At 48.6% G+C, this 20,646-nt stretch overlaps 1 protein-coding gene across 1 annotated transcript in view; it reads left to right on the forward strand.

Annotated features, from left to right (window-relative positions):
* Positions 1–11,688: 11,688 nt before the first annotated feature.
* The window catches only part of ADAM12 (ADAM metallopeptidase domain 12), a 175,481-nt gene continuing 166,523 nt past the window's right edge, over positions 11,689–20,646 (forward strand). The window contains exon 1 of the mRNA XM_063405105.1: positions 11,689–11,994. Coding sequence (XP_063261175.1) covers positions 11,874–11,994 — 121 coding nt within the window. The 5' untranslated portion in view covers positions 11,689–11,873. The remainder of the gene's footprint in view (positions 11,995–20,646) is intronic.

The following is a 20,646-nucleotide window of genomic DNA, read 5'->3' on the forward strand; positions in this document are numbered from 1 at the left end:
CAGGTGGGATTGGACCCCTTGGCACATCATGGATCCCTGAGCAGGGAATGACACCTCCACTGACCTGGATTCCTCTCCCTCCTTGAGGACAGGGATTCACCTGCTGCATCCTCACCTCCCCTGGCTCAGGAGCAGCTCCTCTGCCTCACAGCATGAAGCGAAGTGCATCAATCAAAATAAAAAAAATCCTCTGGGTTTGTAAGAGGGTTATTTGTAAAATGTTTTTATTTTCTCTAAATGTGATTTTTAAAACCTGCAGGACAAATCTGTGGCAGTCTGAGGTGGAATCTCTTTTGTACAAATAAGCTAGTGAGGAAAATGCATGATGAAAATCACTGTCTGGGAATGTTTTACATGGTACAAACCAAAAATTATCTCTGTTGCAAACCTAATTTCTCTTTCTGGGCTTGAGAAAAAAACTTATCTGGTAATGTATCCAGCAAACAATGCTGACATTCATTTCAGCTCTACAATCCAATCATTGTGATAGAAAATGGACTGTGCAGGAAAATGTCACTTCAGGGAAACAGGAGCCTCCCAGGAACAGCCCTGGACAAACAGGCATTGGCTTATGGAAATTCAGAATTAGAGAAAGAGTGGTGGGATCTCCCTTTGGACTTGCAGGCTCTTCAAAGAGCCCCTTTGCCAGCAGATAACAGGAAAATCAGAGGTCACCCACCCCTGTCAGGCTGGAATTTTCCTCTTGTTGGAGAAATTTGCAGCTTGAGTTCAAGGTCTGGGGTGTTGGTGCTGTGCCTTTGGGAGGGGCACTTGAGGATTTATAACAATGCTGGTTTGGGGGACACTGGGGATGGTTTGGGGGACACTGGGGATGGTTGGGGGCATTCAGGCACAGAGCCTGAGTGGCCTGGTCAGCACATTGCCTTGGCATTGTCCCTCCCACACACAAAACCTCTCCACTGGAGTTCTGCACGGATGGAGATGAAGCCCACCAGGGCACTGGAGGTGTGCACGATGTGTTTGTTTGCTTGCTGACATCGTTCATCTCAGCTGACAGGAAAACCTCTCCAAGGGCTGGAAGTCACTGTAACCTAAAGGACTGAGGGTTCCAGTGGGGATTTATTTGTGGGGATTTATTCAAACCCAAAGATTTCCCTCTGTGTGTGCATGCAAGTCATCAATCACATCTTGGAGTTGACTCAGCTGCTCAGATAGATGAGGAGAAAGTCTGGGTAAGACTTTCGAGGGGTTTTATTGTTGGATTTCTGGGACTGGTCACATTAGTGAAAGGTTTTCTGGGAGAGGATGACTGACAGGGAAAGCAGCACACAACAGCAGGGATAAAGCTCCTGGCAGCCTCTCCAGAGGAATCCATTCCCTGGTACAGGTTTGCCCCTTGCCTGCAGGGACAGAAGTGCCTGTGTGCTTTGGGGGGTGGGTGATTATCTCTGAGTGCCCCTGTCCCTGCTGGAGCCCTCCAGGATGCGGGGGTGGCCCGCAGGGTCACATCTCTCCAGGCACTGTGACTCCAGCCTCTGGAGTGCCTTGCTGGTTTGGGATGTGGCCGGGTCCTGTGGGATGCCCCTGTCCTGGCCACAGGTCAGCACCAGGAAATGGGGGTGGGACCATTCCCCATCCGCAGCCCCTTGAACAAAAGGACATTTATTTCAACTGAAATGCAAATTTACCTGAGCATGAAACCAGATCAGAGTGAAAGAAGCTACAGGAAATCCATCGAATTTACTGTTGGTAGAGGAGCTCAGTGCATGGATGGAAATATTTATTAAATTTGGTTTAAATACGTGTCTATTTATACCAAAATCACAAAAACCCGTGCCCAAAATCCTTATCAGAGAGAGGAGCTTGTGCTGCTCTTTGTGTGCTGCCACTGTGCCCGTGGAGAATGAGGTGCCAGTGCTGGGTTCTGGAAGGGGAGCTGGAGGGGTTTTGGGAGGTTACAGATTTATCTCTTGCAATCTCAGTTTAGCTGTGACAAAACTGTTGGAATGAGCTTGTCATGAACATCAGGAAAGAATCCTTCCCTGGGAGGGTGGGCAGGCCCTGGCACAGGGTGCCCAGAGCAGCTGTGGCTGCCCCTGCATCCCTGGCAGTGCCCAAGGCCAGGCTGGACACTGGGGCCGGAGCAGCCTGGGACAGTGGGAGGTGTCCCTGCCATGGCTGGGGTGGCACTGGATGGGATTTAAGGTCCCTCCCAACCCAAACCATTCCATGGCTCTGTACAAAATCTCATTTTTATGTTGAGAATATAAAGATCCTCTCTTTTTTTTAGGTCAAGAATTTTACTTTTCCCAGTTCTCCCTGGCTCCGTGTCAAAGCCGTGGGAGGTAGAATTACTTAATACTCAATTTAGGTGACCCACAGAATAAGATAATGAGGTGTATCATCTCCCTACCAGCTGCAGAGTGATTAAAAAGTAAAAATTAAAATGTAAAAAAGGAGAAGAAACTGCACCAATTTTCTCACGGTACACAGAGTTATGTAAAATGATATAAAATAGGAGAAGTGCAACAAACTGCTTGAGGATGGTGTTGCATAGATGGGAATATGTAAAACAGCTCTTAATTGCAGAAATTTGGTGGATATTTTAAAAAATTGCTACAGGATGTATTTTTAGACTTTGTTTTAAAAATACTTTTATTTTCTGCAGTATCTTACCATGGCTAGACTTCAGTAAATACATAATTATGGGGTACAGACACCTATCACAGAGAAGCTGCTCCGTGGCTCTGGAGGTGTTTCAAGTCTGCAACTGGCTTAAGAAATTGGTATAAAATAACAAAAAAACTTTTTGGAAACCAATTTATCTTCGACTCCTTGCTTGGGCCATCTGCTATTTCACCATCTAATGGGCTCCTGCAGCTGTGCTCCAGTGGGGAGACATCCATTTCTCTTTCATGTTCCTGTGGTTTTCCAGAACTTCTTGTGCCTGACAGTGAGCACTTTGTATCCAAGATGTGGGGAAAATTAATAAAAATCCTGACCAAAGGGTGGTCAGGGGAATAGTGTCCAGTCTGAATGTGGGCTAATTTTCTGATTGCCTGATAATGGTGTCTGGAAGGAAGGTCCCTCAGCAGTCATTGAATTTATTGTGATATATAACTGTGGCCAGGGAGTCAAACAAAAGGACAGGAGTCTGGTTTTGTAGCTGGGTTGTCCTCTGAAATTGTGTCACTGCAGAAGGAGGCAGGGAAATGTTCTGGAGACAGATTTTGTCATGATTTGGGGGAGAAATGATGAGAAAAGAGCAATGTTCTGGTTAAATCCCAGGCTGGCTGCACATGCAGCTGGCTTTGAACAATCCCAGAGTTATGGAGTGGGGTGGGATGGAAGGGACTTAAACTCCTCCAGTGCCACCCCTGCCATGGTGACACCTCCCACTGTCCCAGGCTGCTCCAGCCCCAGTGTCCAGCCTGGCCTTGGGCACTGCCAGGGATCCAGGGGCAGCCACAGCTGCTCTGGGCACCCTGTGCCAGGGCCTGCCCACCCTGCCAGGGAACAATTCCTGCCCAAATCCCATCTAAATCTCCCCACTGTCAGCCTAAAGCCATTCCCTGTGTCCTGTCCTTCCATGCCTTCTCTCAGGTCCCTCTCCAGCTCTCCTGGGGTTTAAGTTCTCCCTGGCCCCTCCTCTTCTCCAGGTGAACGCTGCCAGCTCTCCCAGCCAGAGCAGAGGGTGTGAGCTCCTGTTCCTGGAGTTATTTGGGTTGGACAAGGCCTCCAAGACCAGCAGGTCTCAGAGCCCAGCAGTGCCAGCAGTGAGCCACATCCCCAGAGCCACCGCTGCTCCCCAGAACCCCCAGTGGCAGCCCCGTCCTGCCCAGCAATGGCAGGGACACACCGAGCTGTGGGTTCCCAGTTTTGGGGATAACCCCAAGCTTGGCTATGACATCCACAGGATCACAGGAGATCCTCTCAGTCAGGCTGTTCCAAGGGATCCCACAGGAATCAGTAACCAATCCCCACTGGAGCAGCCGAATCTGAACTTGTAACATCTCTCATTTTGTCATTAGGTGAAAATGCAACTCTGAGGGCTCACTGGCCTAAATGGAATTATGTAATGGCCCAAATTAAACTTGGTGTGAAAAATGGACAATTATGGGCTGCTCTATCTAACACCATTAGCTGCTGTTACAAAACCAACATTTGACTCCTGTTTTACTTTTGAAAGGTTTTGCTCTGTTTGGAGCTCAAAATTGTGCAACACAACCTCAAAAGAAAATGCCTGTAATAAAGAAACTCTGTTTCATTCTTCCCTTCATAAATAACAGGAGATTAAGACCTAATTGATTTCATTCTCCTGTGATGGATAGCACAGTAATTTTTAATGATTTCTCTCAAGTTTCCCATTAGGAATATTTATTTTTCTTTAAAAATGCCCCCAAATATGCTGTCTTCCTAATTTACTGCCCCAGCTTTTAGGATGATGGATGTTGCATTGTTCTGTGGTTTGCAGAGGGCTAGACAGGAATATTAAAAATATACGACTTCATAATTTTTAGTCTGAGTTGAATGCTGTCCTCTTGTGAGACATGTAAAAATTTGTGACTTTTTTCTTTCCTTTGTTTTCAGAGAGACAGTGAGGCAACAGATCAAAGCACTTAATGTCTAGTCTGGAGTAAAAAAAAAACCCAAACTCCCCCACATATTTAATGGGTCATTTGTGGGATTTGAAGGGATTTTAGCACAGGACACCTTCCTGACATATTGTCAGGAATGTCCTGTTTGATGGAAGGATCTTGCTGGAAAATCTACACTCCTCAGTACTGAAATTTGTGGGAAAGCCTAAAATGATGATTCTTCCTCCACAGAGGTTTAGGGCTGTGCAGACATCACAAAGTTTGTTTGTTTGTTTGTTTGTTTGGGTTTTATGAAGGATTTGCTCATGTGGTACTAAAACAGAAGAATGTTCAGCTCATGGGGTTTTTCCTCTTCTTGGAGGAAGGCTGGAAGAGGAAAATGTTGATGGTTGATCTCCTGTGGGGTGAAGCTGGGAACAGGGAATGGGAGAAAATCCCAGGTTGGAAGGGACCCACAGGGATGATCCAGGGCAGCTCCTGTCCCTGCACAGACCCCCAACAATCCCACCCTGGGCATCCCTGGATGTCCAAACCCTCCTGGAGCTCTGGCAGCCTCGGGGCCGTGTCCATTCCCTGGGGAGCCTGGGCAGTGCCAGCACCTCTGGGGAAGAACCTTTCCCTAAATCCAACCTGACCCTGCCCTGGCCCAGCTCCAGCCCTGCCCTGGGCCCTGTTCCTGTCACGGATTGGAGCTGCCCCAGGAGGAGCTGCAGACCCTGGGGCCTCCCCTCAGTCTCCTCCAGCTGAGCAAACCCAGTGACCTCAGATTTCCTCTCCTGGCCCCTCCAAACCCTTCCCCACCTTCCTGGCTGCCCTTTGCACACTGCCACATTTCCACCCTGAGCCTGTCCTTGCTGGGGTGCTGGGGCTGTGGGGTCAGGGTTTGGGGTGCACGGGATCCCCAGGGTGTGCAGGGTGCTGGGTGCCCATGCTCGGTGTTTGCCTGGCTGAGGGTTTGTGCTGCAGGAACAGAACCTCTGAGGTTTGGGGGTTTGTGTTTTAACTGCTGAAGAATTCCGGGGTTGCTGTTGTTGCTGTTAAGGTCCTGGAGCCTTGCAGGGCTGGATTTCTTTGTTTGCTCTCCCCTGAGCTCCTCTTGGCTTTTTCACCCCTGGCCCTGTGACAGCCGCCTGCGACGGGCTCTGTGCAGCCTCCCCATGAAGAACTGCGAGAGCTTAATCAGCATTAAAGCCGAGCTTACTGCCCTGCCTGCTCAGAAAAGGAGCTGCTTTCCAAAGTGACTCTGCCCGTGGAGCAGCAGCACAAACTGGGCAGGGAAAGCAGGGGAAGAGAAATGTGGTGAGCCCCTGGCACTCAGCATCAGCCCCGCTGTCCTTGCAGGTACAAACGATGCTGGCAGGGAGGGCTCTCCAAACACTCCTGAATGGGAGGGGTTTGCTCTCTCTGATTGTGTTTTATCCCCGAGACAGACTGAAATCCTGCACCTCAGTTATTAAATGCGTGAAGAAATTCAGGATGGCTTTGTCAGGTCTTGTTTATGCTTGAATTTAATGTTACAGTGCTTTGTCTCTCAGACAAGGTAGGAGTTGGTTTTGGTTTTTTCTTTATTAAAAAAAAATCTGTTTCAGTGTTTAATTCCATGTTATATCCTGTTGATTTGCCACAGCAGTTCAAGGCTCTCCACAAGGACCATTTTACTCCAAACAGCTCCACAAAATCCCAGCTTCCTAAGTGTGTCCTTTTTATTTGTGCAGCAAGGGAGAAACCTGTGTAAATCCTTGGTTCTCAACATCAGAAAATCCCAGAATGGTCAGGGTTGGAAGGAGCCTGGAGCATCATCCAGTTCCATGCCCTGCCATGGGCAGGGACACCTTCCACCATGCCAGGTTTGCTCCAAGGCCTGTCCAGCCTGGCTTTGGACACTGCCAGGGATGGGGCCACCACAGGAGAAGCCTGTCCCTGTCACTGAGCCCTGCTGGATCCCAGCTGGGCACTGGGGGCTCTTTATTTTGGATGAGCAGACGGGCTATGGCCTCATGGCCAGCGGAGGAAGCAGCTCTGGCTGCTGCTCTGCCCCCTCTGTTCCCAGCTGCCTTGGCCAACTCGCAGTTTTGGGAGAGAAATTCCAGATGAATCCAATATTATGGGACCTTTAGGGCAGGAAGGGAAAATCACAACCAAAGGAGAGGAAGGCAGGGATGAATTTATGGGTAACAGAGCAGTGAGACTGCTGATCGTGCGTTGCATTTCCTGGGCGTCACAGCGTGGTGCAGGCTCTTTGTGCTGCTCACAGGGCGGGCACTGAGGGGGGAAACCTGCCCTGGGAGACTGGGAAATCCACAGGATCCACCTCTGAGACATGTGCAGCAAACAGGATTTACAGGCAGGCTTTGATTCCAGAGCTCAGCCCTGGTGGATGCTGTTCTGTGTCTGAAGCTGGGACAGAGGTCTGCAGAGCAGAGCAGAGCTCCGTGGCTAAAGGTCAGGCTGCATTCTGCTCCATCTCTGCCTGTTAATTACAGAGGGCTGAAATCTGCCACTGCAGCCACAATGCAGCAGGATCTGGACTGTGCAGAGAGTTAATGAAGTGAGGGAGCACTGGAGACACGAAGTCTCAGCAGCTGGCCCGGGGACACACAGATTTCAAAGGGAAAAGCTTTTTTGTTTTGTTTTGTTTACTCTGGGAAGGAAAAACTTTAGCCTGGAGGCCCCAAAACTGCAGATCCCTGTAGCTAAGCCCAGACAAGTCCTCATGTATTTTGGCACATAGGGGAACAATAATAATAATAAAAATTCTGGATAATACTCAATGCTGTGATTACAGTGAGGTTTCCTGGATATCCAGGAGGGGATCACAGCTGATCTGGGAAGAGCTGAGAGCAGTGTTACAGAGGTGCTTTCTGCCTGGCAGAAATCCTTATCTTGAAATTGTTCAGCTCTCTGAAATGGCTTAACCTCTCTTCATTTAACTCTGTAACACAAGGGATGCAAATCCTGCTCTGCCAGGGAAGGGCATCAGATAGCTTCCTTTTCCAACTTTTTTCCTTTTCCTTTTCCTTTTCCTTTTCCTTTTCCTTTTCCTTTTCCTTTTCCTTTTCCTTTTCCTTTTCCTTTTCCTTTTCCTTTTCCTTTTCCTTTTCTTTTTTCCTCCTTTTCCTTTTTTCTTCCTTTTCCTTTCCCTTTTCTCATACTCCACACCCCATAGCATACCATAACCCATCTGACAATTAACATTAATTAATTTACATTGCCTTGGGGCTAATGTCACCAAAGCATCACAGTCTGAAGGATTTCTTTTCACTGAATCTATTGTCATTCCACTCCTTATTTTCTTCCCTGTTGTCTCCATCAGTCACTTTTTCCTTCTCAGGACTCCTTTATCCATGGGGGAAGGGGTGGATGTCCACGTTTCCCTCGGTGCATGCTCCTCCTGGCTGGTGTCTGTGTTTTAAGCTGTTTCCAGGTGAGTTATTCCCCGCTGCTCCCTGCTGACTGTTCTCCTCCAGACTGACCTTTCCAGTGCTGTGGGAGCCAGAGCTCCTCAGGAATTGCTGATTTGACCAGCAGAGGCCCAGCCAGGCGCCTGCGTTGTCACACAGTCAAATATTCATCGTTTCCAACCGTGAGTGCCCTTTACATCAGATTATCTCCCCACCTCCCTGCGCACTGAGCCCTGAGCTGCCCCGCCGTGACCTGCGCCGGTGACACGGTGACAAATCGGGGAGGGAGGGGGTCCTGGCCCGGTGCTGCCTCGGGAATGACAACAGGCAGCGATCAATGCGGGGCACATCCCCGCAGGCATCTCCAGTGCTCACACCCTCGGCTGAAAAACGAGTGTTCCCAAAGCACTCCCGGGGAGGCTCAGCTCAGAGGCGCTCCCGACAGGATCCGGGAGATCCCTGTCCCCTCATTCCTGGGATGTTCACGTCCATCCATTCCTGTGCCCCAGCAGCAGGGTTTGTTCTCCCAGCTGTTAGCTCATGCCCGGCTCGCTGTTCCTGCAGGGGCTCAAGGCCAGGAGCAAACCGAGCACCCGGCATGTGCCAGCCCCTGTCTGCAGGAACAGGGAAAAGGGGCTGTGTCAGGTGCCCCTGGCCCAAGGAGGTAAAAACTGGGAGTAAAAAGAGGATTTAGCTGTTCTTATGCTGTTGCTGCTGCAGGAGAGCTCTGAACTAGCACACGGTGGAGTGAATGCTTTGGAAGGAAAGTTTCTTGGAAGTGAGGTGGAGAAAAATGAAATACATACAGTAAGATAAGAATGAAGGAGGGGAAGCATAAAAAAGGAACAGCAAAGGATAAAAAGGTAAAAACAACCCCAAAACCAGTGAGACACCTCCACACCCCCCTCCCGCCATTCCTCTTCCCTGAGAGTGCTGAAGAACCAAGCTGGGAAGGATGGAGGGATGGATGGAGGGATGGATGGATGGATGGATGATGGATGGATGGATGATGGATGGATGGATGGATGGATGGATGATGGATGGATGGATGGATGGATGGATGGATGGATGGATGATGGATGGATAAATGGATGGAGGGATGGATGGATGGAGGGATGATGGATGGATGGATGGATGGATGATGGAGGGATGGATGGATGGATGGATGGATGGATGGATGGATGGATGGATGGATGATGGATGGATGGAGGGATGGATGGATGATGGATGGATGGAGGGATGGATGGATGGATGGATGGATGATGGATGGATGGAGGGATGGATGGATGATGGATGGATGGATGATGGATGGATGGAGGGATGGATGGATGGATGGATGGATGGATGGATGATGGATGGATGGATGGATGGATGGATGGATGGATGGATGGATGATGGATGGATGGATGATGGATGGATGGATGGATAAATGGATGGATGGATGGATGATGGATGGATGGATGATGGATGGATGGATGATGGAGGGATGGATGAAGAGCCCTCGCTCATGGGAATAACCTGGAGAATCAGGACTCTGGCCCCCTTTGAAGCAGCCACACAACCTGGATGCAATTTCCTGCAGGGAAACTCAGCCCTGTTCTTCTGGAGTGGATAAACCAAGCCTTGTAAAAGCGATTGTGGGAGCTGCTTTGACATGAGGAATGGAAAGGCCAGGCCTGGCCTCTCCCTGCACATCCCAGTGAAGCAGGGGCACCTCCCATTACCTGCCCGGTGCCTGGAGGGTCTTTTTTTTCCTTTTTTTGAATTTTGAAACTGATGTGAAATTGTGCTGTTGTTCTCCAATAACATTGCTACATGGATTTTGCTAATAAAATATTAGGGGATCTTTTGTGATAAGTTATTGATTTATCAACTTAAAGCCCATAAAATTAGAATGGTAAAAGGCAACAATTTCTTTTGGGGGGAGGAGGAGGAACTCTGATAATATCAACTTCATTTATGCTAATGAATGACCAAGATATAATTGGCTCCACATTCTCTGTTAGCAAATATTGTTACTCAGATAAAAGTACTACCACTGTAAAGAAAAGCCTCGTGGGATTACCAAAACCCTATTTAGAAGTCTCTAGTTCCCTTTAGCTGGATTTTTTTGTTTGTTTGTTTGTTTTGGGGGGTTTTTTTGGGTTTTTTTTGTTTTTTGGTTTTTTGGGGTTTTTTTTGGTGTTTGTTTTCTGGTGGTTTGTTTGGTGTTTTGGTTTTTTTGGGTTTTTTTTTCATTTTAGTGGGAAAAATACCTTCAAAGACTGAAGATCTCTACATGGCTTTTATGGTGGCCTTCCACAAAGGAGTCTTCTGTTTGAATTTTAATGTTTTTAACCAATGTTCTGTGTGGAGCACATATGTCCTTAATGAGAGTTGATGCAGTTCATTAGTTTATATTTGAGGGATGAAACGTTGCTGAGTGTAGCTGTTAAATTGTAATTGATAATGGCCGAGTAGGGAAAATTTAACATTTGGCCGTTTAAAGTTACACACAGGCCAATCCCTGACTGCTCCCGAGGAGAGGGAATACACACCATGAGGAAAATGTGAGGTGTGAGTGCAGACAAAATTCAAATTTCAGAGCAGCTGGAGGTGGGTCTGGTTTGGGCAGAGGGGTAAGAGATGAAGGATGTTTTTTAAGTGTGAAGCACTGCAGTTGTTGAGAGCCCCTCCTGCACACCCTTCACGATCCCAGCCCTTTTCCAGGTTGATTTGGGGTTTCCAGGCATCACCACAGTTATTCCTGCATGGCTCAGTGATGCTGCCAGGGCACCGTGCCAGGCTCCAGCTCGGGAACCACAGAAGTTGCACCCCTGGAATTTCTGGCTCATTTATCTCCAGTATAGTCTGGGATCACTGGGAATAATCAGCATCCTCTGCTCCAGAACAGCCCCAGATCTGTGCTTCCAAACCCCATTTTTCAGTGGGATTGCATGGCTCTCATCCCTGCTGGCCCACAGACACATCTCAGAACACTTGTGCCAACTGTTTCATGCACAAGGAACACGGAGCCAAGCTGCAGAATTCACTATCAACACCCAAACTGTGAGATTTGGGAAGAATCTTAGTAAATTAAAGCTAAAAACTGCCCAATAAAAGCTGTGAGGATCTTCAGGATTAGGTTCTTTTTATTCCTGCTGCTCCACAGCAACATGTGGGCACTACATGTGTTTTGGTGGTACATTAAGGAGTAGATAGTCTGTACTTGGTTATTCTCCCAGACAGTCAGTAATAATAATTTGAATGAGGGAGATTTTAAAAAATGCATCTGGCAACTCTGTGGGTGTGTTTTGTCGTTTGTTTTCTTTTTTAGTTTTTTTCCCCTTCTTTTAAAACCCCCACAATATAAAATAAGAAACAACACCAGAAACAGCTCTGAAATAATTATGAAACCAATAAATAACCCCTGAGCTCTAACGTACACAGATGACTTTCCAGAAGCGGTAGTCAGGCTTGTGTGTGGAGTTAAAAAAAAAATAAAAAAGGGAAAACTCCGGGAGCAGGGATGGGAGGGGGGCTCCGGAGCCCCCCGGGGCTGGACCCTGCAGAGGGGCTCGGATGTTCCCGGGGCAGGATCAGCTTCGGTCCTTGACAAAACAACAACAAAATATGAAATAGCCGACACAAACCTACTTAAATAAGGAGGGAAAAAAACTAAAAAAGAGGAAAGAAAAGACAAAAAAAAAAATCCCTCTTTTTTTTTTTCTTTTTTTTTTTTTTTCCTTCCCCTAAGCAGCCGAGCCCAGCTCATCAGCAGCTGAGGCAGGAGCAGGAGGGGTTTTGGAGTTAACTGCATGCAGGAAATCTCTCACATCCTGAATCCCAGCTCGCTCCTCTCGGTAACTGTATATTATGGGGCTGCTCTCCAGCCCCAGCTGATGAAAGTTTGTCTCCCTCAGTCCGGGCTGCGATGTCAAAGCGCCTCCAGGCAGCGCAGCCGCGCTCCCGCCGTGCGCTGCCCCCGGCCCCGCTGCCCGCGCTGCTGCTGCTGCTGCTCGGCCCGGGCCGCCTCCTCTCGGCATCGCCCCGCGGTAAGTCCCACACGGCCCCCGGGCTGCTCAGAAAGGCTCCCGAGCCCCCTTGGAGCCGGACGGGAGCGGGCAGGCGGATTGAGAGCGCTGCTCCCCCGCTCCGCTCCGCCGGGCCGTGCGGCGCAGGTCCCGGCCGGGCACACGCGGCGCTCCCGCTGCCCTGCGCGGCTTCGCCGGGATGTCCCGGGAAAACTCCGCCGTGCGGGCCCCCGGCATCCCCAGACCAGCTGGTCCCTTCTCTGCACCCCTATCTCCATGGGGTCCCATCCCCTGGCACCCCCCAGACCCGCCGGTCCCTTCTCTGCACCCCCAAACCCGTGGGGTTCCATCCCCGTGGGGTCCCATTCCTTGGCACCCCCAAACCTACTGTACCCCCTCGGCACCCCCATCCTCCATCCCCCCCAAACCCGCTGGTCCCTCCTGTGCACCCCCATCCCCGGGAGCGGAGCTCTTCCCGGGGATCCCGTTTTGTGCCCATTCGGGGGTGCCCTGCAGGGTCCCGGGGAGAGAGGGGGGAATTGGGAATTCTCCCCTCCACACAGCCCCCCCGGGCTGACTGAATTCAGGGGTCTGGGAGTCTTGTCAGAGTTCGGGCTCTGTTTCCAGCTGGGAAGAATTGCGCGGAAAAGCCAAATAGTGCTGGTGAAAGCGTCCTGGCTGGGTAAAAGTTTTCTCGCCGCCGCTGTGTTCATTCAAAGGGAGCTGTGGAGCTCTGCGCTCTCCGTGCTACGGACGGGAACAGCCCGGGGAGGGATTGTCCCTTCCTACAGCAAGTCTGGGGGTTGTTCTGGAATCCCCAGAGCGCCCGGGTGTTCTCCTCTTGGTTAAGCAGCAGCTGACAGTGCAGATTTTATGTGAGAGAGGAGAAGAGATTCTCCTCTGAGTACATTTACCAGTACCGAGGGGTGTCAGTGTCCCTGCCTGTTACTACAAACTCGCGTGTTTGGTCTTTTTTTCCCCCCCTATTGTAATTTGAAGCTTTGTAAATATTTGCTTATCTCCGAATTTATTGACAGCGACTTTCACTGGGACTTTGGCTCTGAACTTGCTGAGAGCAAAGATGGGGAGATACTTCAGCACCTGGAAATCCTGGGGGGGAGAGGACAAGGTGTTTCAGGTGCTCGAAAATTTATCTCAGTGGATTATCAGGAATTCAGCTGTGTCTTGGGGAGGGGCCTTGACTTCTCTTTGCCAACACTTGTGTTTGCACCAAATCAGTGGGTTTGGGGTGAAGGCTGCAGGAATTCCCTGGCAGATGAAGAGAAATAGGTGCCCTGTGCCTGTTCCCTTTTCAAGGGAGGGTTGTGAGGATGGGTCCCTCCTCGGAGTGTGGGAGCCCTGTGGCTGGCCAGCCCCCCCATGGTTTGGAAGTTCACTTGCAGTTGGGAAAATTTGAGGCAAAATGCTTCAAAGTGTTTGTCCCTGCAATAGTAAGAGGGCAGACTGTGGGTGACTTGGCTCTAGCATACAGATGAGTGAGCAGAATGGGAAGATGGGGTGGAAATCTGTTTTTTTGTGGCTCAGAACTCCCTCAGAGCCAAGCTGAAGCTCTAGGGTTACGCTCACACTGATGATTTAAGCTCTGTATATAAAGTTTGTGTCGGCTGCTCATCTCTCGTGTCTTTAGGGGCTTTAGGTGTCTACATTTGGGCAGCTGTGGTGGTTGCTGGCCCTTGGATTTGCCTTCCTGTGTCATCCTGCTCCTCTTCTTTCCGTACCTCGTCTGTAATTTGCTCTTTTCCCTCCAGAATATTCAGTGAGCATCCCCTGCCCGAGTTCCACTGTTTTTCCTGTGGAAGCAGAGCACAGCTTTAGCCCTGCCAGAGCTTGTGCTGCTTTCTTGGTGCCAGAGGTGCTGAAAGTTCCAGGCGCGCGTTTCTGCGCTCCCAGTGACAACAAATGCTCCTGGCTGGGCTGGCACGGGTCTCCCTGGGCATCCTGGAGCCCTGCAGGTCATCCTAGTGCTGCCAGGACATCTGAATTTTTTATATAAACTCGTGTTTAGTGATTAAGAGAAGCTGGAGTTACAATACGAGTTGAGAACCGGGTTTGCAATGTGGCAGTAATGTGTGTGTGTGCCTGAGTGACAGGTCTGGTATTAAACAGAAATTATCAGGTTGTGGTGTAGACAACTTAGAAGTAGCCTTGTTGCTTGGTTTTAGTAGGTTTTCCTTCCATTTTCTGTACTTTTACAATTCCCTTTTTAGTTTTCAGTCCTGTGTTGGGTTTCTGCTTAAAGGACCTCATGGACAAAAAGGAGAACTCAACCAGGCCAAATTAACTTTGCTGTCCTTGTGGAGAAGGATATAAAGTAGGATAAGACCTGAGTCTCAGTCAAATACCTTAAAATCTACACCTGTACAAGGTTTTTGTGGCCAAGGCCATTCTGTTTCTGCAGGGCAGACAAGGTGATGCTGTGGATAGGTAAAACCCAAATTAGGGAGAGTGTGTATGCACAGACTTGTAAATTCCTTTTAAATATTGCGTGTTAGCTGGGAAAACAGCAGGAAAAAAAGACTCTTAGAGTGACAGAATGGTTTGGGTTGGAAGACACCTTAAATCCCCTTAAATTCCATGGGCAGGAACACCTCCCACTATCCCAGGTGGCTCCGAGCCCCCTCCAGCCTGGCCCTGGATGCTGCCAGGGATAAAAGAGCCACAGCTTCTCTGGGCATGAAAAAATGCAAATCCTAAAACTGCAATCCAAAATTCTTTACCTTCAGTTAAAATCACTTTTGTCTAGATTTTAATTTGCTGCTGATTGCAGCTTCTTTGTGTCTAATGGAAATAAATTGCAGAAGAAATCTTGTCTTGTGCTCTAAACCTGATTTCTCCATCACCCTGTGTTCTACAGCTCATTTATAAATCCTGTCTTCTCTCAAACTGCTCCAGCATTTGTGGCAGATACTTCTGGTGTGTGTGTAATCCCTCCTTGTCTGGTGATCATCCCCTTCAGGTCCCTGCAGACAGCCTGGCATGAGCTGCCCCTGCCCATGGGGCTCCAGAGATCCACGCCAAAATCCCCCAGCAGAGGAATTTTATTCCCACTCCTCAGCAGTGTTTGCATCCTTAACCTCCAGCTCGCTGGGGAGCTGACAGATCCTTCCCTGGTGTTTGGGTCTCTCATCTCTTGCTCTGCTTGGGATTTTTGGGAAGGTGCTGATCCGGATACAAAGAGCATCCTTGGGCTCGTGATTGTCAGGCTGAGTTTGGGGTGGTTTTGCGTCCTGCTGGGAGCCCGTGGGGTTTCTCTGGTGGCACGTGGGTGACTGCAGCACACCAGGGCTGTGTTTATCTGTTCATCCCACTGAAGACATCTCTTGGTCTGTGATTCCCACCAAGGCCCTCGCTCCCCGCCCATGATTGTGGAATCCTGTTCTGAAGAGGCTCAGCTCGTGTAAAGGCTCATTTGCTCCTCACCAGCCTTCCCCAGGCCTCACACACCCTCCCCTGACAGATCCATCCCTGCTCTTTCCCACAGATCTGACACTGCCAGGGCAAACTGGCCAAGGAGCCCAGCGGGGCTCTGGTTTATTTGTGTTCCTGAGCCTCCTTCTGGGCTGTGGCAGAGCAAGGGTGAGCCCTGAGCTGCCTTCTCAGGGCTCTTGGGCTGGGTTTCTCTTCCCTCTTGCTGTGAGAGCTGCTCTAATCCAGGAGCTGACACTTCCAGGGTGTTTGGAAATGTGTCTGGAATTCTGTCAGCTTCCACAGGCAGGCCCTGCCACGCCAGCAGGCTCTCCCCAGCTCTGTCTCACACCATCCCATCCTGCTTAGGATGCCAGGCTCTTCATATTGCAGGGATTTTTTTATTTAATCCCTTTTTCTGATGACTTTCCTTCCTCTACAGCCTCGTATGTTTTACTGCGCGTCATCCTGGAGCTCGCCCTCCCCGCTGCCTGCACTTTGTACTTACATTTCAAGCAGCTCCTCAAATTTCTCCCTGGACAAAAGCACATCATCTGCACAATTCTGGAGTGCTGCAGGCTGAAATCCCACCTGCAGAGCCTTCTCCCAGGTCCTGCTGAGCCTCCAGGGCAGATCCATGACAGAGTAAATGAAAACCCCCCAGTCTGAGGGTAGCAGTTGATTCTTCACAGCACAGCACAGTCCAAGAGCTCAGCCCCTTTTGTTTCTGCTTAACACAGAGCAAAGTGCTTCCAATGTATTCAGTTTTCATCTTTTTGCTACCCCACTAACTAAGAGAAGGATTGTTTCTTAGTAGAGCCCTGTTCCAGCACGTTGACTCTTCTCTCTTTAGGGTCCATGCAGGATTTTGAGACTAGGTTTGGTATCAAGTGACTTGGACTGCATAATCTAATCAGAAATTAATCTGTTTAATCCCTTCAGGATGTTCCACTAATTTTTTTACACCCCTTACAAATGAATTTGCTGCTTTCCATGACCCGGAGCTAGGATAAGAAAGAGTTTGGAGGCAGGAAATAGTCCATTCACAAGGTCAACTTGCTAAAAACAGCAGTTAGAAGAACAAATTCTCTCTTGTCCCAAATTTATGATGTAATAAGGCAAGAAGTGAAATGTGTCATGGCCTATGAGCCGTGCTGGGTAATGCACATCAAGGCAGAAAAAGCTGGATGCAGAAGTTGGCACAAAAGTATCTTTAACTCCTTTATTTTGAGGTATTTTTTAAGAGGAGCTGTGTCAGCCCCTGGAAATTTAGTTTAATATTATGTATCATATGCATTAAGAGAAAAACCTTCTTCTGACAGTGGTGAAAGTTTGCTGTTCTCCTGCTTCTTTTAGAAGTATTCTAAACCTGAAAGCAGCTGGAAGATATACCTCATGTGTGATTGCTTACCTCTGAGAGAATATATTAAGATACAAACTTCAACAAATTCAATGTTTGTGGGATTGTTTTGGTAGAGTTATGCAAAAGAAATTTAAAAATTTACAAAATGTGGACTTTATCATTTAATGAGGGGATGACATGGGCCTGCTGAGGCCTGGAGCTGAGCATGGCCAGTGTTGAATCCAGCAGTGTTGAATCCAGCAGTGTTGAATCCAGCAGTGTTGAATCCAGCAGTGTTGAATCCAGCAGTGTTTTATCCTGCCTGAATGCAGTGATGCTCCATGCTGGAGATCCTCTGGTACTTCAACAATTAGAAGATGTGAGGAGGATGATTCAGTCCGTATTATTTAAGCTGATATTCCATTCCTTTTCTGCCACTGAGAGCACTGTGATGGATGATAGATCTGGGAATAAATTCCCTACATCCCTCTGGAGCACAAAGGGATGGGACACAGCACCTCACCCATGATCCTTTTTCAACTGGAGATCATTAAAGTTTCTCCAGGTTAAAATCTGCTCTTTCATTTGGATGTGTGTTTTGAAGGATGAGGTGAGCATCCCAAAGGAATGAGGATTTATTCTTTCACCTCTTGCCTCCTAAGTAAGGCACAGACACACTTTGGGTGAACACCAAGGTGGAAGCAGGGGATTGTTGCAGAAGAAATCCCAGAATGGTTTGGGTTGGAAGGGACCTTAAATCCCCTCCAGTGCTACCCCTGCCATGGCAGGGCCACCTCCCACTGTCCCAGGCTGCTCCAAGCCTTCATCCAGCCTGGCCTTGGGCACGGCCAGGGATCCAGGGGCTGCTCTGGGAATTCCATCCCAGCCCCTCTCCACCCCCACAGAGAGGAATTTCTTCCTGATAGCCAATCTAAATCTCTCCTCTTTTAGTTTAAATCTTCACACTTTAGAAAGAAGGAGCTATTTACTCTGCATGCTGTGTTTTCCTTGTTTCTATGCCTGACCCTCTTTTGGCATAAATCCCTTCCCTCTGTGAACTCCCTTGTACAGCCTGGTGCTCATATCCTGTGCTGGAATTTAAGATCTTTTTGCAGCACCAGAGGATGTGTAGAGCAGATGAGCAGAGTTGTGGTGGTGATCTGGGGACAAATCCTGCCCTGAAAAAACCATAAAACAAATGTTCTTTGCTCCTGTAGCTCATCTGCTGGAGGATTGTGTGAAAATCAGGAGTCATGGGGCGACCCAGAGCTTGTGGTGACACCTTCTGCAAGGTCACACTCACAAACCTGGGCAGGAGAGGTGGCCTCAAGAACGTTAAGTAACTCCAGGTTGTCTTTTCATTCATGTTTTAAAAACCAGAGGAGAGATTCAGTGGCAGCTGCTGCTGGAACAGGTGCAGTTCATTTTCCTCTTGCTGCTGTTGTGTGATGTGAGGATCAGGTATTCCCCACACAAACAGAAACTCCTGGTGGATGTCAACTCCTCAGCCCAGCAGCTGCTTGTCTAGGCTTGGGGAAGGAGTACAAATCCCATCCCACGCCTGTCACCTGAATGAATCCTGCAGTTCACCTGGGCTGTGTTTCCCAGAGAACCTGAAGGAGTGATGTGTGTGCCTGTGAGCAGCACAGCTCCCACTCCCCCTCAGGGATGCTTTTCTGTGCTGCTGTACACAGGAACATCCTCAGTGCAGCTGTGCTGAGCATTCCCAACTGAGGCAGGTCAGTAAATCACTGCAGACAGGGATTGCACTGTACCTTCTGAAAGGAGAGGAAACTCTATTTTGGAGAGTAATTTGAACTTCACTCAGTGAAAGTAGCCTTTCATGAGGCTTCGGAGGGGAGGAGTTGGAGAGGAGCACTGGGCCTGGATTTTCACATAATTATGTGGACTCATTGCTGAAAAGTGAAGATATATTTAGTGCCTTGTTCTCTGCCCTTGGAGCTGTGTGGATTCCTTGTGCCTGGAAACCAAAGGTTATTATTTCTGTGCCTCAGTAAGTGTCTTTGGTGGGTGCTGCTGGTGCAGAAGGGTGCAAGGCTGAGTTCACAATCAAAACAAGGATCTTTGGGGAAGAAGCAGCGATTTAGGAACAAGCAGATGTGTCCCAGGAGCACCTGTGCTGAGATGGGACATCCTTCACTCTGGCATCCTGCAAATACCTGTGGGGAAGGCACTGTGCAACCCCTGAGGATTCCCATCCATCATCAGCCCTGTCCTGCCTGTTTTTCCAAGAGGGAATGGCTGGGCCAGTTGATAGCTGTGGATCAGGGCTTGGAAAAGAAGCAGCTGAAAACAGCGTTTGCAGCAGGGGGACAGAAGTTCTCCTAAGCTGTTGTGCCATGGACTTTCCAAAGCTCCCTTGGGTGGGAATCTTGCATTTCTGAATCGTGCCCTCTTCTGTGAACTCCAAGCCCTGAGCTCTTCCATGGGGGAACCTCTCGATCCACCCCCATGACCCACTGTGCTGAAATGCCCTTTCTTTCAGAGCTTCACTGTTTGATTTCTCTGTATTTCAAAATGTTCTCTTCTAGGAAAAAAAAAGACAACTCTGTCTTCGGACTGGTCCTGAATAGTAATTCCTCAGTTAAACACAACAGCATCCCAAATGAGGCTGGACAGCTGTTTCCCAAGTATATCCCTGTATATATTCTGTACACATCATAAAGCTGGGTTTGGGCTGTTTGAAACGTTCTGCAGGCTCCCTGCCCCCTCCTGCAGTCCATGGCAAATGTTCTTCTCCCAGCTCCACTTGTCACATTTTGTTCTGGAGAACAGGGAGGATATTGAGATATCCTGGCTTCTCTCCTTGACTGCATTTCAATATGTATTTTGTATAATGAGGGCCCAAATCCTTCTGCCATTACTTGTGTTTTAATCACGCTGTGCTCTCCCCGGGCTGCTTTAGTGGCATTTGCATCAGCAGGAGTTGCTGTCTGTGATGAGCAATATTTCATCTGCAAACAGAGGAGACACATCTCGGGCACTCGAGGAGGAAGGAGCTGCCTGGCCTGGGTTTGTTGCAGCACATCTCTCCAGTGAGGGATGGTGCAGCATCCCAAGTGGAGAAATAGATTTTCAGGAATTAGAAGGAACACAGCTATTTGTACAGGGCTTTTTTTCCTGTTTTTTGTTTTGTTTTTGTTTTCTTTTTTGGTGTTTTTTTGGTTTTTATTTGAGGACCTGTCAAGTGTGATAGCTCCCTTTTAATTTTCTACTAAATGGCTTTTTGGCATGTGTTATCTGCCGAGAAACGCCTGGTGCAGAGACATCATTTTGTACTTCAGCCATGACATTACTCTAGATGAGAACTGAAAAGTTATATAGATATTACACCAATATATAAACCATGTGTGTTAGGAAGACAAGTTCAGTTCTGAAATATTTGCCTTAGCTATGCTTTTCACTTTCAATCTGTGCCAAACATGTGCTTGAGTGACTGATGGAGTCATATGGTTCCCTGAATAAAGCACTTTATTGTGCTCAGACTTGGAGCCTTCCAACAGTTGTATTACAGAAGCTTGAAGATTAAGATGATCCAACTGCTTAGGGGGTATGTCCCACAAGGAACATTTTCGTTTTTCTCGTCCCCCTTTCTCTATTTTTTCTCTTTCTCTGTGTCATCAGTTTGTTCAGCTGCTGGGGCAGTGACATGGACCACAGAGAGTTTGGTGGAGGAGAGCAGAAGTCACCTTCAAATTTCAGCTTTCCCTGCCGTGTCCACATGAAAATGTTGAACACGAGACATGTTCCAGGCACTTTATGGGATTTCATGGGGGAGGGCTGAGAGGGCTGTTCCCTGTCGCTGATTATTTCATCAGCAGAATCAGATTTAGGAAAGGAGTAAGTGTGCATGAGCAAGTGATGACAGGAGGTAGATCTGAGAA

Source organism: Prinia subflava, chromosome 9 (assembly GCF_021018805.1).
Source record: "Prinia subflava isolate CZ2003 ecotype Zambia chromosome 9, Cam_Psub_1.2, whole genome shotgun sequence".
NCBI lineage: Eukaryota > Metazoa > Chordata > Aves > Passeriformes > Cisticolidae > Prinia > Prinia subflava.